Genomic DNA, 14,882 nt, shown 5'->3' on the forward strand with positions numbered 1-14,882 from the left:
TTCCATCAGAGAACTCTTAAGTGGCAGCATCCTCAGTGCGCCTGAATTGAGCAAATGTCAGCAATGGAGCTCCCCTTGGATAAAACTGAACTATTCTCATCTTGGTCGGGCTTTTCCTCTGTAGCCTTAGTTTCTGCTCCATAACCTTCCACGTGGCTTGTGCTGCCATCTGTGGGCAGATGGTCTACTGCACAATCCTCAGCGTTGTCTCCTCATATCCACATCGCATCTGGCCTGGCTCAGTCCACATGTTCATTCTCAAACCCATTCCTGCAGATTGAGGCATGTGCTCACCTTTGTGATAGGAGTGGGGTTCTCTGACTCACAGACCCACCCGGGCCACCTGGAGCAGAGGGGTGGAAAATGAGAGTGGAAGACCCATAGCTCACAGGAATGATGAGCTCACAGTAGTGGTCATCTCTTGGGCAAGAGGAGAGGAGAATGAGACCTGAAATGTACACACAGGGGGCTTCACAAGTACTGGTTAATTTGCTTCTGGAGCTGGGTAGTAGGTACACAGGGCTTTCATTTTGATCATGCCTTTCATGTTTTACTATGTTTGCACATATGTATGTGTGTACACACACACACAATTTTTAGGTCCAGTAAGAATATCTATCAGTATCAAAGGCTGGCAAACCTAGAAGAGGAATGTGACTTATTTCACTGGACAGGCCTCTGATAGGGTAATATCAGATGAGGCCTAGAAAGACAGCTTTCTGTTTTGCTCAGATTGGGCTACAGGTTCTCCAAGTTGGTAGGGGAACAAAATAGGAAATCAATGCACAGTTCCTGTCTTTCTCTATTTATGCTGTTTACATTTCTGTCCATTTTTTAAAGGTTATGCAAAGGTGGCCACACTACATACAAAGCATGAAAAAACCACAGCCCTATTAATCCTGGTATCTTCAACAGTTATTGCTAGAGAATTTTTCCTTTCAACATTTCCATTCTCTCCAAATTTTATTCAAAAAAGAGGAGGGAGAGGGTGATTAAGATGTCCATAAAGAGGAATCATTATTACAATATTCACCTGGACAGAAATAACAAGGACCCAATTCAGTTGGTACCATCCTATTTTCCCACTAGACAAGTTAAAAAAGTCAAAGCTTTCTCAATGTGGAAGAGTAGGACAGCCTTTACACTGAAATGGTGCCCCAAATGAGTTATAAAATCCCTGATTTTGTCTTCTATTTATCCTTTTCTTTCTGTTCTTTTTCTTTCTTCTCACGCTCAGCTTTAGCTTCTTCTTCCTCGTGTTTTTTGATCAACTGTTCCACTTCTTTTTGTTTGAGAACTCTGATGACAGTCTTTCCATTCTCTCTTGTTAGTGTGGCAATTTCCACTAGAGGCAAACACACACACATGTATTACAGGCAGCCATACTTAGCCAACACACTTAACGAGCAACTACAGTTTAATCTCTTCATACGCTTTGAGCTTTAGTACACCACTTTTCCAAGTTTTCTGCCTAATACAATTAGTTCATAGATACTTTTAAAGAAACAAAATACTTTCAATCTGGTAATGCTTTTATGAATATTTTTATTTTAATATCTTATCTTCACCCACACTAACCTCTGAGCTGCTGTTGTTAATTTTAGGAAAAAGTTTTCAATACAACCAAACCAATTGCTCTAGATAGCCTGACCAGAAGGAATCATAATTTCCTTGTTGGGATCTCTGAAGGCTCAGCCAGAATCTTCAACCACTACTTACACTTATTTTTCACAAACCTCTCAAAAGAAAAGTAGCCCCTATGACTACAGATGAGAAAAGCAGACTAATACCAAATGGAGAAGAGCTTCTGAGTAGGGGAAATTGAGTACTGCCTCCTGAAATTAAGTAGAAGTAGACAAGAGACAACAATCTGCAAGTAAATGGCATTTTAAAAGGAACACCAGAAGCTAAGTCATCCCAAATTAAATCAATATATTAATTTACCATAAGTTTTCAAACACATTATTTAGAAATATTGTTTTATGTAGTCATATAACTTAAGCTAAATATAGCATTTACATCAGCAAACATGGGCTTAACATAAAAGATCAGATTCAGAACTTATTTAAATGTTATACCTCTGATAAAGTACACCAAACATATATATATATACACACACACACATATATAAATATGTAACTACTTTCTTTCATATTCTTTATTTTCTATGTATATAAGCATATATATTAAGAAGTCGATAAGATAAAATAGGATGGCTTAGATTTAATTACAGATTGAGAACATTCAAACTCAAATCCTTAAGCTTGGAATGTAATATGGGATTGTAGCTCCAGAACTTGTCAGTGTTGACCACGGTCAAGTCTGCGGCTGCTGCTGCTAAGTCGCTTCAGTCGTGTCCGACTCTATGTGACCCCACAGACGGCAGCCCACTAGGCTCCTCTGTCCCTGGGATTCTCCAGGCAAGAATACTGGAGTGGGTTGCCATTTCCTTCTCTAGGAAATGGTTATAAGGCCACCTAACTTAAAAAGGCTGCTGTTTCAATGAACTACAATAACATGTTAAAGGCCTAACACAAGAGCCACTCAATCACTTCTCTCACTAAACAAACAAATTACAGGCGTGCACATAAATTACCTTTTTCAGCAGACAGCTTACTAACATCCATGGTCTTATTTAGGACTTTGATAGCTAAAGCAAGTGCTGACTTTAAAGTCATTTCTCCTTCTTTGTAGTCTTGTTTTAACATTGATACAGCTGCCTATAAAACAAAGAATCAACAGAAAATTTCCTTTAAAATTGTACGTTTTTAGGAACATGAATAATGCCTAATTATTGGCATTATAACCAATATAAACAATTTTGATGGCAGGGAGGGTAGACATGGAATAGGGGTGTGAAGGAGGGAGGCCGATGATCTATGAATAGACCCCAGGGATCTGTGACAGAATTCAGGGAGTCTGTGACTATTCTGTGGGGAAAAAACCCCAAAAACTAGATCTTATTTTCACAACTTCTAACTGAAAGCTGGTACTTTCTTTTATTATTATTGTAGGTAATAAATCCTAGCAGTTATTAGTAGTACCTGTGACTTTATCAATAATAGAAATCACAGAGATTTTCATATCATGTTAAGTTTGTTGCAGCTACCTTAAAATGCTGTTTACACTCATCACTACTTCGTAATTATGGCAGTTATTAGACCTTTTGCTAGATTTTCATAGCAACACAAAAATACTCACAGCACTATTATTTCCAATGCATGTGGCTTTCCAACCTCCATAATTTCCACTAGGATCACTCTGATAGAGCTGAAAGCCATAGTGCTTATCCCAGCCAATGTAAAGCAATGAAACACCGAAAGGACGTTTTCCTTTAACAGAGAAAACAAAGTCACACATATCAACACTCTAAATTTAGCATCACTATGATTACTTGGGCTCAGTGAATGTGGCTAACCCCTTTTCTGTGAAGTTAAGCATTCATAAACTGCTCATGTTCTGGCCACCACAGATAAGCTCCATCAGAAATTCCACTTTTGTTCCTAGGATTTGGACGCAGTGAGGAGAGGGAATACACAGACAACCAGTGCTGAATACCATTACTGTTATGTAAAAAGTCATTTGTTTTCTGATTTTAAAATGTTATTTTGGCCTTTCAGTAGTCTATTAATAAAATGTTTGATAGTCTACATAATGGAAGCCAGTTAGTTCATGAAGCTGGAATATATGAAAAGTGTCTACTTATTTCATTTTAAATTTCTTTTTACTGTTTCAAAAAGGTTATTACTCATAAAACATTTTAAGTTTGGGGAATAAAATTTCCAAAGGTTTCAGTACCTCCAAACTGTGTATAAGCTTGTTTGATATCACACAGTGCTGTGACCAACTGCTCACAAGGAATCGGCTCCTGATACTGTAGTAAATATCTAGGATAAAGAAACTGGCATATTAATAGTTTTCTCTAAAACACTTTACACACTCTAAGCAAAATACCCTCTAAAAAAAAAAAATCTCTGTCATGGGGACAACATAATAGTTGTAATCTGAAGAGGGAGGGTAGAAGGTATGGCAACTCTTAATAACCTTACAGTAAACAATACTGGGTTGGCCAAAAAGTTCATTCACGTTTTCCATAAGATGAACAATCTTTTTGGCCAACCCAATATTTTACGTTTGGTTAAAGAAATAAACAAACTGTAATTTTCAGTTAATAGATTTTTAATGACTTTAATCTTTTTTAAAAAATGCATTCTTCTTAGAAACATCAAAACTAACTTTACATATCATCAATTAAATTACTTAAGACCATACCTTTGTGCAATGAGCCTCAGTTCATTCGTCAGAACATTAGCATCAGAAGTTATGCCTGCCACACTACAGGCCATATCCCTTGCAAAAAAGAAAGACATTTATCTGTAATTGGGGAGGATGTTTGCCAGAGGTATTTTACAAGTTTTAAAATATACTAAATTCTATTAGAAATGCACCATGCTTACTCACAGTTGCTACACCCTTCAGGCAAAAACTACATGAGTTTTATCTTTGTAGGAAACTTTCAACTTGATGTCATTCAACACATAAGATAAACAAATGCACCCTTGAGTTCTTCACAACAGATGCATTTACCATCACCACCCTGTGAACAGGGCAGGAGAATAAACACCAGGAAGCTAGGGTAAATCCCAAGAAGATTCAACCACAAGGAAGAAAAATGTTTTGCCAGACAGGAAGACAGACTACTTCACACTCTTGGGTATAAGTACTCTCATTCTGAAAGGCCTCACTTGATGGGGGTGAAGGTGAAGGGACCCGAAGGGCAGGATATTTTTGAGCCTAAGAAGGAAGCCCAGGGCGAGGCTCACTGGGAAGGTGCATTTTCTTTATCTACCCTTTGTTTCCTGAAGGCTGCCCGGGCTCTCCTACAGCCTTGACTCCTCTGGCACTGTGCCCAATCAAGCCTGCAGGCTGCTTGAGAGGGCCCAACAGTGTCTCTGTGGATGGATGACACTTTCTGGGGTGTGTGTATCAAGAAGGCCCTATAACCAACATTCACATGGCGCACCACAGAAGGGAGGGTCTCCAATCAGCAAACCCAGCTCTCTGCTAGCTGCAGTCCTGCACACCCAAGTATATCAGAAATTTCACTAGTGTACAGGCCCTGTCTAAACTTTTCCAAGACCTCCAGGACGTGTGGTCTTTGGTAAGATTCAGTATAATTAAAACTCATTCTTCGCAACTATTCTCAACAATACCCTGAGGGCCTCCTATGTTCCTAACACTGTGCTAGCTTATTTCATTCATTCATTTTATTTCATTGAACTGCCACAGTCACTCCAGTAGGCTCTACTGGAGGCCCAGAGAAGTTAAACAATGGGTGTGAAGTCACAGCTTGTATTGGTGGAACCTAGATTTAACCCAAAGCTGAGTGACCACCATGCCTGTACTCTCATCACTAAACAACGTTTCTCCACTGAGTACCGGGCCCCGCATTTATGGTCGTGGGCCTCAAGGAGGTTTCAAGCAAGTAAGTTAAAACCAGGAATTTTCAGAAGAAAAAACACAACTGTTCAATTGTACCGTGTCATAGTGCATAGCCTTCCCAAAATATGATGAGATATTTTCAACTCTCTTCCCTAAGACTGACTTACTCATTCAGTTTATAAATTTTTTCGGAGAAAAAGACTTCATCAAGAAGCTTGTGGATGTTGCGTCTCTCTGCTGCAAGCAGAACACCATCATTTGCTAAAATTCCCAAACAGGTGCCTGCGTGTCCAATAGCTTCCATGGCATATTCAACTTGGTACAAGCGACCTACAAAACACAAGCAGCAAGAAACCAAGACTCTCCTCCTTGTTCTTGCACCACTGGTTCAAGAGCAATCAGCAACAACACTAGAGAGCTAAAAACAACTGTGCCATTTTTACTAATAGTCCTATGAAGCACATAATTAACCCAATGACCATAACTACCTCAAAGCACAAAAAGGATGAACAACTTAACACCTAAAAATATTTTTTTTAATTTTATTTGAGACAGACCAAACAATTTATATTTTACCTTCTGGAGAAAATATAGTGGTCCTGGAGTCATATCTTCGAGACTGCAAAGGAAAAACATACAAGTGATTTCTACCCACTAAAAATAAGTCAACCCCTGCAAACCCACAAATCATTTTATAGAACACATCCTGGCATGCAAAATTCAGAGTGTGGGAGGAAACTGATAAGAAGACATCATTCCATTTCAATTTTCTCATGCAAGTTGGTAAGATGAGTACAAACAATTTGATTTATCAGGCCAACAGTTTATTGGCATGTGTATTAACTCACCATGTTTTCTTATGTTTATGATAATTCCTGTAAAAAGAAAATAAGGTAATTATTAAAAAGAAACTTACAATTTAAAAAGCATTTCTTGACTTGAAAAAACCTGTTTTGTCCACTCTCTTCATTCAGCCAACATTATGGTGCACCCAGGCACTATGCTAAATCCTGAAATACCAAGATAGGTAAGACCAATCCCTTTCCTAAAGAGTTTACAGTCTGGTAGTCACGTGAGGGAAGCAGACACAGAAGGACAATTATAAAGCAGTGTGGAAACAGAGGCACTAAGGGTAGAGTGGAAACAGGTTGGAGAAAATCCAGAAAGTAGTTTTTGTGAAACAAATACAGAATATGAGCCCAAATTAGAGACAGGAAAGGCAGAAACAAGGCTGAAAACATTCAGGTCTAAGAGGAATAGGGGAAGAAAGAAGGAAAAGGCATTCCAGGCAGAGGAGAAAGCATGAACAAAGCACTGAGGCAGGACAGCTCAATGGGTAAGACAAGTCGCTGGAGTTAAAAAATATATATATATGACATGGAAGCAACCTAGATGTCTGTCTACAGATGAATGAGTAAAGCAGCTGTATTCATAGACACAATGAAATATTAGTCAGTCACAGTAAGGAACCAACTGGAGTCAGTTGAACCGAGGTGGATGAACCTGGAGCCTGTTATACAGAGTGAAGTGAATCACAAAGTGAAAAACAAATATTATATATGAACACATATACAGAAATCTAGAAAAATGGTACACATGAACCTATTTGCAGGGCAGGGATAGACACAGATGTAGAGAAGGGACTTATGGGCACAGGGCGGGCAGGAGGAAGAGGGTGGGATGAATTGAGAGGAGCACTGAAATACACACACTATCACATATAAAACAGCTAACTGGCGGGAAGCTGCTGCATAGCACAGGGAGCCTGGTGCTCCATGTCAGCCTAGAAAGGGGGGATGGGAGTGGCTGGGAGGACGGGCTCAAGAGGGAGGGGATGTATGTATACTCATCACCGATTCACAACTTGTACAGCAGAAACCAACACAACATTATTAAGCAATTATCCTCCAATTAAAAATTAAATATATATATATATATGAAAAAACTAAAGAACTAAACAAGTATCTAGACCATATAGAGCTTTGAATGTCAAGCTAAGAGGCTGAGGCTTTCTCCTGAGGATGATACCTGGGTCCTGAGCCATGAAAGGGAGAAGCGGGACAATAATCTTTGGCATTATTACTATTTCTGCAGAAGACAACACTGGGGCTCAGCGTGACTTGGTGGAAAAGCCAAACTTCGGCCTCCAGAGCCAATTTCCCCAAATTCTGGAATACTGAGAATTAAGAATGGAAAGACAAGCAGGGATTAGGCCCCGAAGACCCGCATGCCCAGGTAAAAACTGTGAATTTTCTCTCTTAAGCAACGGGGCTCCAAGGAATGATGCTGGGCCAAAGAGCCTCAGGAGCTGACTGGCATTTTAGAAAGATCGCTCTGGCTGGTGAAGACTGGGGCAGAATAACCAGTTATGAGGGTACTGCAACAGGCAGCGGAAAGGTAAGTGTGGTCCTGAGCAGAGAGCCAGGAGGGCACAGAGAGGAGACCCGCCGGGCTTCTGATTCGCGCGAGAACACAACTTTCTCATCTCCACGCCGGACAACGGCCCGAGGCGAGTTCACACGCACCTCCCCTCCCGCAGGTTCACTTTCGCATACGAACTCTTCCTGGGACCGAGGCAGCCCTACCACTCTGTCCTGCCCACCAGCCCCGCGCCCGCCCCGCCGCCCGAGCGTCCCCGGCCCCGCGATGCCCGCTCAGCGCAGGGAAGCCCGATGGAGGCCGGCCGGGGCCAGTTCCCCGGCGGGTCCGTGACTGACTAGCCGGTGCAGAGTCATCGTGCCCACGGCTCCTCGGCGGCCGCTGCAGGCCGGGAGCCGCTCTGCCGCGACGCTTACGGCTCAGGCCTGCAGGGAGAGCGGCCAAGCTTCCGAGAGTGCGCAGGGGGTAAAGGCTCACCGGAGGGAAGACGCTGAAGCGTGGAGACCGATACCGAGCACCTTTCTCCGCGAGAAAGACACACCGACAGTGCCCGAGTATCCGCTGCTAATATGGCCCCCGCGCGTGCGCAGATCCGCTGGGGGCGGGGCAGCCGAGGACGCGGAAGTTCTTCTGGGGCGGGGGGCGGGGGGCGGGCGGAGCGAGAGTCGATTGCCCTCTTGTCCGCTGGGGAATTGGGGTACGAAGGCACTAGCAGGGATCTCGGCCCAACGAAGGGGCACTAGAATATGAGGAGGAGGGCAGGAAGACCCTGGCCAAGGAGGAAGTGGAATTATGGCTCATGACCCTTTCCCACGCTTTGCGCTCTGTTTTCACTTTCACTTTCTCTTCAGCACTTAAGTCATAACCTCCAGGAGAGCAATGGTGTTCAGTTCAGTCAGATCAGTCGCTCAGCCGTGTCCGACTCTTTGCGACCCCATGGACTGCAGCACGCTAGGCTTCCCTGTCCATCGCCAACTCCGGGAGCTTACTCAAACTCATGTCCATTGAGTCGGTGATGCCATCCAACCATCTCATCCTCTGTCTTCCCAAATCCTCCTGCCTTCAATCTTTCCCAGCATCAGGGTCGTTTTCAGTGAGTCAGTTCTTCATATCAGGTAGCCAAAGTGTTGGAGTTTCAGTTTCAGCATCAGTTCTTCCAATGAATATTCAGGACTGATTTCCTTTAGGATGGATTGGTTGGATCTCCTTGCTGTCCAGGGGACTCTCAAGAGTCTTCTCCAACACTACAGTTCAAAATTATCAATTCTTCGGCGCTCAGCTTTCTTTATAGTCCAACTCTCAAATCCATACAGGACTACTGGAAAAACCATAGTTTTGACTAGATGGACCTTTGTTGGCAAAGTAATGTCTCTGCTTTTTAATATGCCATCTAGATTGGTCATAACTTTTCTTCTCAGATGGTAAAGAATCTTCCTGCAATGCAATGTGGGAGACCTGGGTTCTATCCCTGGGTTGGGAAGATCCCCTGGCGAAGGGAATAGGAACCCACCCCAGTATTCTTGCCTGGAGAATTCCCTGGACAGAGGAGCCTGGTGGCTACAGCCTGTGGGGTCGCAGAGAGTCGGACAAAACAACTGAGCAACTTAACATTTTTACTTTGCCTTCCCTGGTGGCAATGGTGTGGGACCACCTATAAATTGCTTGCTTTTCCTGCCCTGTTCTCAAAACGGGCCCAAGCACATCAGATTTTACCCTTCACCTTCCTTCTTCTTATCATCTCTCTTCTTGAATATACCTTCCACTTTCACTGGTAATACATGTGTTTTTATACATATAAAGCAAATTATCATGTGATTTACATCTTTGGAAGAACTTTCACCTTAGTATCCTCCTCCGCCTTTGACATCATTAGAAAGGATTCCTCTGACCAATCTAATTAAAGCAATACCCTACCATCACCATACACACCTGTTATCTTCTATACAGAAACTATATTTATTTGTGTTTTCATTATCCATCTCTCTGTTCCACCACTTTTTAAGATATGGCTTCAGTCCCTATGTAAACTATCTACTATTCATGTTTTAAGTCTCTTCAAGGTAGACAATTGACTAGGTCTGAATTAACGTGTAGTCATTTGCTCATAGTCTCCTCCAAGAACAGGTCCACAGGGTAGGGACTTTGTCCTCTTCATGTTGGTCAAAAATTTATTATTCAGGAATCTGGGCTTTGAAAAGGAGGTAGCTTGGGAATGAGCTGTGGTTTGAGGTCTCTCCATTCATTTCTGCTTCCCAGGCACATAGGAAGGAGAGCCAAGGCAAGATGGCAAGAGCCACATCCAGACAGATGGTGTTCTGAAAGCATCCTTAGGTGGCAGTGTAACTTTTGGGATCTCTGAGGATCCCTGCCACCTTAGTTCATCCTGCAGAATTAAGCATTAAGAGTTTTAAGTGAGAGGTAGAATTTATTAGGTCAAAAGAAGAGGGATCCATTGAGATAAAAGAGCAGAAGTAAAAATGAGTTTAACAAGTGGCTGACAGAGTAGTTCTGTCTGGCCAGAGTGAAGAAGTCAATACAGGGAGGAAAAGAGGAAAGGTATTTTAGGCTAAATTTAGAACACTTTCAATGACAGAATTTTTTCTCTGTAGGTAATGGGAAAAGAGGATTAAAGTGATGTTTTAGGATGATGAAGCCTCATGATCTCCTGTCCCACATGTTCCTCCTACAGTGTGGCATGGATGCTTCCCACTGAGACGTTCTGTGTCCCCTTGCTCTGAATCTGGGTGGGCTTGTGACTTCAGTGGAAGTAACATCATATGACTTCCAAAGTCAGGTCATAAAAAATATAATCCTGTCTTGTTCTCTTGGGAGGGTGTTTCTTGGAACCCCAGCACCATGCTGTGAGGGAGCAGAGACCAAATGGAGAGATGTTCCACCAACAGCCCAGATGAGGTTCCAGCGTGTCCCGCCAGATTTGTGAGTGAGGATTCCTCCAGATGATTTTAGTCCTCTGTCACTGAATCTCCCCCAGCCATGAAACTTCCCCCAGCATTCAGGTTTTCCCAGCTAAAGCCTCAGACATCGTGGAGCAGAGACAAGCTGTCCTAGTGCCTGTCTGAATTCATGACCTGAAGACGCCATAAGATAAAAAAAAAAATTATTGAGCTTTTAAGCCACTAAGTTTTTGGTTAAATTGTCACACAGCAATATAATGTAACTTGAGTTATTATCTGCCCCTAATATGAAAGATGTAGCCCACCAGGCCCTTCTGTCCACGGAATTCTCCGGGCAAGAAGACTGGAGTGGGTAGACACTCCTTTCTCCAGGGGATCTTCCTGACCCAAGAATTGGACCCAGGTCTCTTGCATTGCAGGCAGATTCTTTACTGTCTGAGCCAAACAGGAAACCTTAATATGAAGGATGTAGGTTGGATAATAAGGCCAGAAACTAAAGCTCTGTTGCAGTCGAGAGGGGCTAAAAGCCTGGACAGAAAAAGATACTTGCAAGAGTAGAGTCTTTGCTGGACAAATGGTATTAATTCCCAAACCTAGAAATGGATTTTCTCCTCATTGGTGCAAAGAACCAAAGGCTGGCACCTGTAGAATTGCGTTCATTGTAACAGTTTATCAGACAGACCTTTATTAAGGATGTGCTAGGGGCTGGGCAGGGAACTTGGTTCTGAAGATAATGAAATAAATATTATTCAGTTTCTGCCCACCAAAGAGTTTATAAGCCACATTGAACTGATTGACTGGAGATAAGCTGCAGCAAACACCAAATAGTAAAATAGCAATGCAAGGCAGCAAGTATTTAATTGAAAGGGTGGTCAGCAATATTTGTATTTATAATTCAGGGAAAGAGAACCCATGTTAGCAGGAGGACCAAACAAGCAGGAAATCTTGAACTCTCATAAATCTAGAGTTTCATGGTGTAAGAAAATGAATAGTGGTCTGGGAGTGAAATACAAGCTTTAGTTCATTTTTCTAGTCCCCAGTTTCCTGAATGGTCAAAGCAGATAAAAATCACAACCCCTTAAATTTGAGAAGCATAAGTGTTTTTCTGTGAATGATCTCATTTGACTGTCCTAACACAGGGTGTATGTGTGTGTGTGAGCCCAGAGGGAGGAGAGGAAGGGAGAGAGAGGAAGTGGTATGGGTACCTGGTTCTCTTGGAGCAAAACTCCTTCAACTTTTTAAGCATCTATTTCCTCATCTGAAAATGGGAATTAATCATAAGAGTACTTCTCTCATGGGTCTATAGTGGAGATTAAATAAGATAATGCATGTAAAGTACTGTGATATAACATGAAATATATGTTTGGTCTTTGTCCCGGTTTTAAAGCCTTTAAAACTCTTCTAATTTTCTGAGTGGTAGGGGACAGAGGAGTGTCTTCTTTATTCATAATAACCCGCTTTCGGCTACATCTGAATTTATGCTAGCGAGGTGAGTCATGAAGGGTGCGGGCTGGTTATGAGCGGAACCAACCCAGTGACTAGAGGACTGGGACTTCCAGCCTCACTCCTGCCTTCTGGGGAGGGAAAGGGAGGGAGATTGATTTAACCACCAGTGGTCAATGACTTGATCAACCATACCTACATAATGAAGCCTCCATAAAAGCCCTAACCAAAGAGGTTCAGGAGCTTCTGGGTTGGTGAGCAGACCCACATGCCAGGAATATGGTGCTCTGCAACTCGAGACAGACAGAGCTTCAGTGCTCAGGACCCTTATGGACCTCACCTTATATACTTCTTCCTCTGTCTGTTCATCTTTTATTATCATACCCTTTATAATCAACTAATAAACATAAGTAAGCATTTCCCTCAGTTCTGTGAGCTGTCCTAGCAAATTATAGAACCTGAGGAGGGGGTCATGAGAACCCCCAACTTGTGGGCAGTTGGTCAGAAGCACAACCTGGGACTTGGGGCTAGCATCTGAAGTGGAGGCAGTTTTGAGGGACTGTGCCCTTAACCTGGGGGGTCTGCTTTAGCTCTAAATAGTTAGTGTCAAATGGTTTAATGTGGGGGGAAAACCCCACACATTTAGTGTCAGAATTGTTGTGAGAGCAGAGTTTTCTTTTAAATACTTAATACTCAATAATTGTTTTATTATACATTGCTAAACAGTACAGCAGGAAGAAGAGGGATTTGATCGTCATTTACTGATCTAAAATTCTGATTCCTAAGAATCAGATCACTGACTGAATATGAGGCAAAAAGAAAAGTACTCCAATATTCTGAGTTTGGGTAACCTGGTTCATTCACTTAGTAAATATTTATTAAGTCTTTTATATGTGCCAAGCTTTGTGCTAAGAACTTTGCATTAATCTCTAAGAAATCCTCACAACTAACTCCTTGAGGTAAGTGTTATAGGAACTTTAAGATAGGTGCTACTTTACCTTCACAGACAAGGAGACTGAGGCACAGAGAAGTTAAAGGTGAACATAAGAATGATACAAATGAGTGATACAGGAAAATTCAGAGACCTAGTTTGGAGAGAATAGATAGCTCTGTAGGTAGGTCATTAGATGGTTTTATATGAATATATATATATATATCAAAAGAGATAACTACTAAAAAGGTGTTTGAATGGCCTGGGTTCTAGACTTGAGTCATCTACAGAGAATGGAGAGCTACATTGACAAGACTAAGTAAATGACTACTTACTGTTTATCATACTAAGGGAGACATGACCAGAAATCAGTGAAGGAAATACAGTGGTATGAATAAAGTCAAGTATACATAAGCTATGTTCTCCAATATTATATATTCATATGAAAAGAAACAAATGGTAGAGGATTTAAAAATATCTGCTTAGGGTCTTTCTTGGTATCAGTGTGAAAACTGTTTAGATACCTCACGAGTTAGTGGCTTTGTCTGGGTGTCTTATTTGCTTACTTGCAGTTCCAGTGAGTTCTGGCATCTGCCTCTGGAGTTTCAGTTTCAACTGCCCTCTCAAACAAGTTAAAGCTTTCTCTTATGAAAACCATCTCTGTTTTCTCCTGAGGCATTTTAGTGTGTGCCTTATTTTCTCCAGCCTTTCTTCTAGGATACATTAATTTTGAAAATATTTTTAAAGACCATTAGAAAGGCACTATACCAGTGTAAGAATGGATGAAAGACAAAAAAACAATTTACATGGTTTCTGCCCTCAAATAGCTCTTAGACTAGATGACTACATGGCCATCACCCATGATACCAAGTGATGTGCCATAGAAAAAGGGTACAAAGAGATTATGAACAATGAAGAGATGGGATAAGGCTTCATAGAACTGGTGATACGTTAACTAGGTCTGTATGTTGCATTCACTTATCTAATATATGTGAATATGTCTATACATATATATTCCTTTCAAAGTTAAGAAAAATCATTGATCTTGAGAGATTATTTGATTCAAAATATCACTTTGCATGTTTGATACACAAGGCAAGTGAAACCCATAGAAAGACATGCTTGCTCATGCAGTACTTTCTTAGGTTAAAAAATGGTCATGAAATTACTAGAAGACCTTAGTGGTTACATGTGCATTGAAATGTTTCATCAATTCGTCTTTAACTGTGCAGGAAAACCCTTTATGGAATTAGATTAGGTCCTATTGGTTCTTCATTACTCAAGTTAATGTGAATCTTTAGTCACATGGAGATTCCAGCTTCGTAGGACTTGGCAGTTTCAAACCAGATTTCTTCTACAGCTTTCCGGCCCATGTCAAACATTTGCTGTAAGTGTTTCCACCCGGTTTTTGCAGTAATCATGAGATACTCTTCATTCTCTGGGTATAGCTGGCAAGAGTATGCAGCTAGGACAAGTGACTGACAAAAACGGCTGCACACAAGTAGAAACAAAGCACCCCTCTCCACAGGAGTCAGCGGGACCACACTTTCAAACCCGGCAAGGACATGACCTCCTACTTGTATAGGAGTCTTGCTTTCAATCATCATGTACATGATGGTGATCGCCACTTCAAACACATAGTAGCCATAGCTCATGTCATCAAAATCTAAAATCCCAGACACCTGATATACAGCATCTCCAAAGTCTGACTTGCTGGACTCTATTAAAATGTTGTGGTCGTTAAGATCTCCATGAATGATACCTGAAAGGAG

The 14,882-nt window shown here is 41.6% G+C and overlaps 2 protein-coding genes across 7 annotated transcripts in view; both read right to left on the reverse strand.

Annotated features, from left to right (window-relative positions):
- Positions 1-944: 944 nt before the first annotated feature.
- PSMA4 (proteasome 20S subunit alpha 4) lies at positions 945-8,584 on the reverse strand. The gene is made up of 9 exons (XM_043490251.1): positions 8,299-8,584; positions 6,291-6,317; positions 6,019-6,061; positions 5,610-5,772; positions 4,273-4,350; positions 3,799-3,887; positions 3,202-3,332; positions 2,597-2,720; positions 945-1,345 (listed from the first exon to the last, which is right to left on the reverse strand). The coding sequence occupies exons 2-9, from the start codon at positions 6,291-6,293 to the stop codon at positions 1,191-1,193; spliced, it is 786 nt and encodes a 261-aa protein (XP_043346186.1). The 5' UTR covers positions 6,294-6,317; positions 8,299-8,584; the 3' UTR covers positions 945-1,190.
- A 2,991-nt stretch (positions 8,585-11,575) lies between these two features.
- HYKK (hydroxylysine kinase) overlaps positions 11,576-14,882 on the reverse strand; it is a 28,485-nt gene continuing 25,178 nt past the window's right edge. For 5 of the 6 annotated variants that reach the window (XM_043434265.1, XM_043434266.1, XM_043490395.1 and 2 more), the window contains one exon: positions 11,576-14,872. In XM_043434265.1, coding sequence (XP_043290200.1) covers positions 14,412-14,872 — 461 coding nt within the window. In that variant the 3' untranslated portion in view covers positions 11,576-14,411. The remainder of the gene's footprint in view (positions 14,873-14,882) is intronic. The other variant, XR_006262926.1, reaches the window with a different exon arrangement.

Source organism: Cervus canadensis, chromosome 17 (genome assembly GCF_019320065.1).
Source record: "Cervus canadensis isolate Bull #8, Minnesota chromosome 17, ASM1932006v1, whole genome shotgun sequence".
Taxonomy (NCBI): domain Eukaryota; kingdom Metazoa; phylum Chordata; class Mammalia; order Artiodactyla; family Cervidae; genus Cervus; species Cervus canadensis.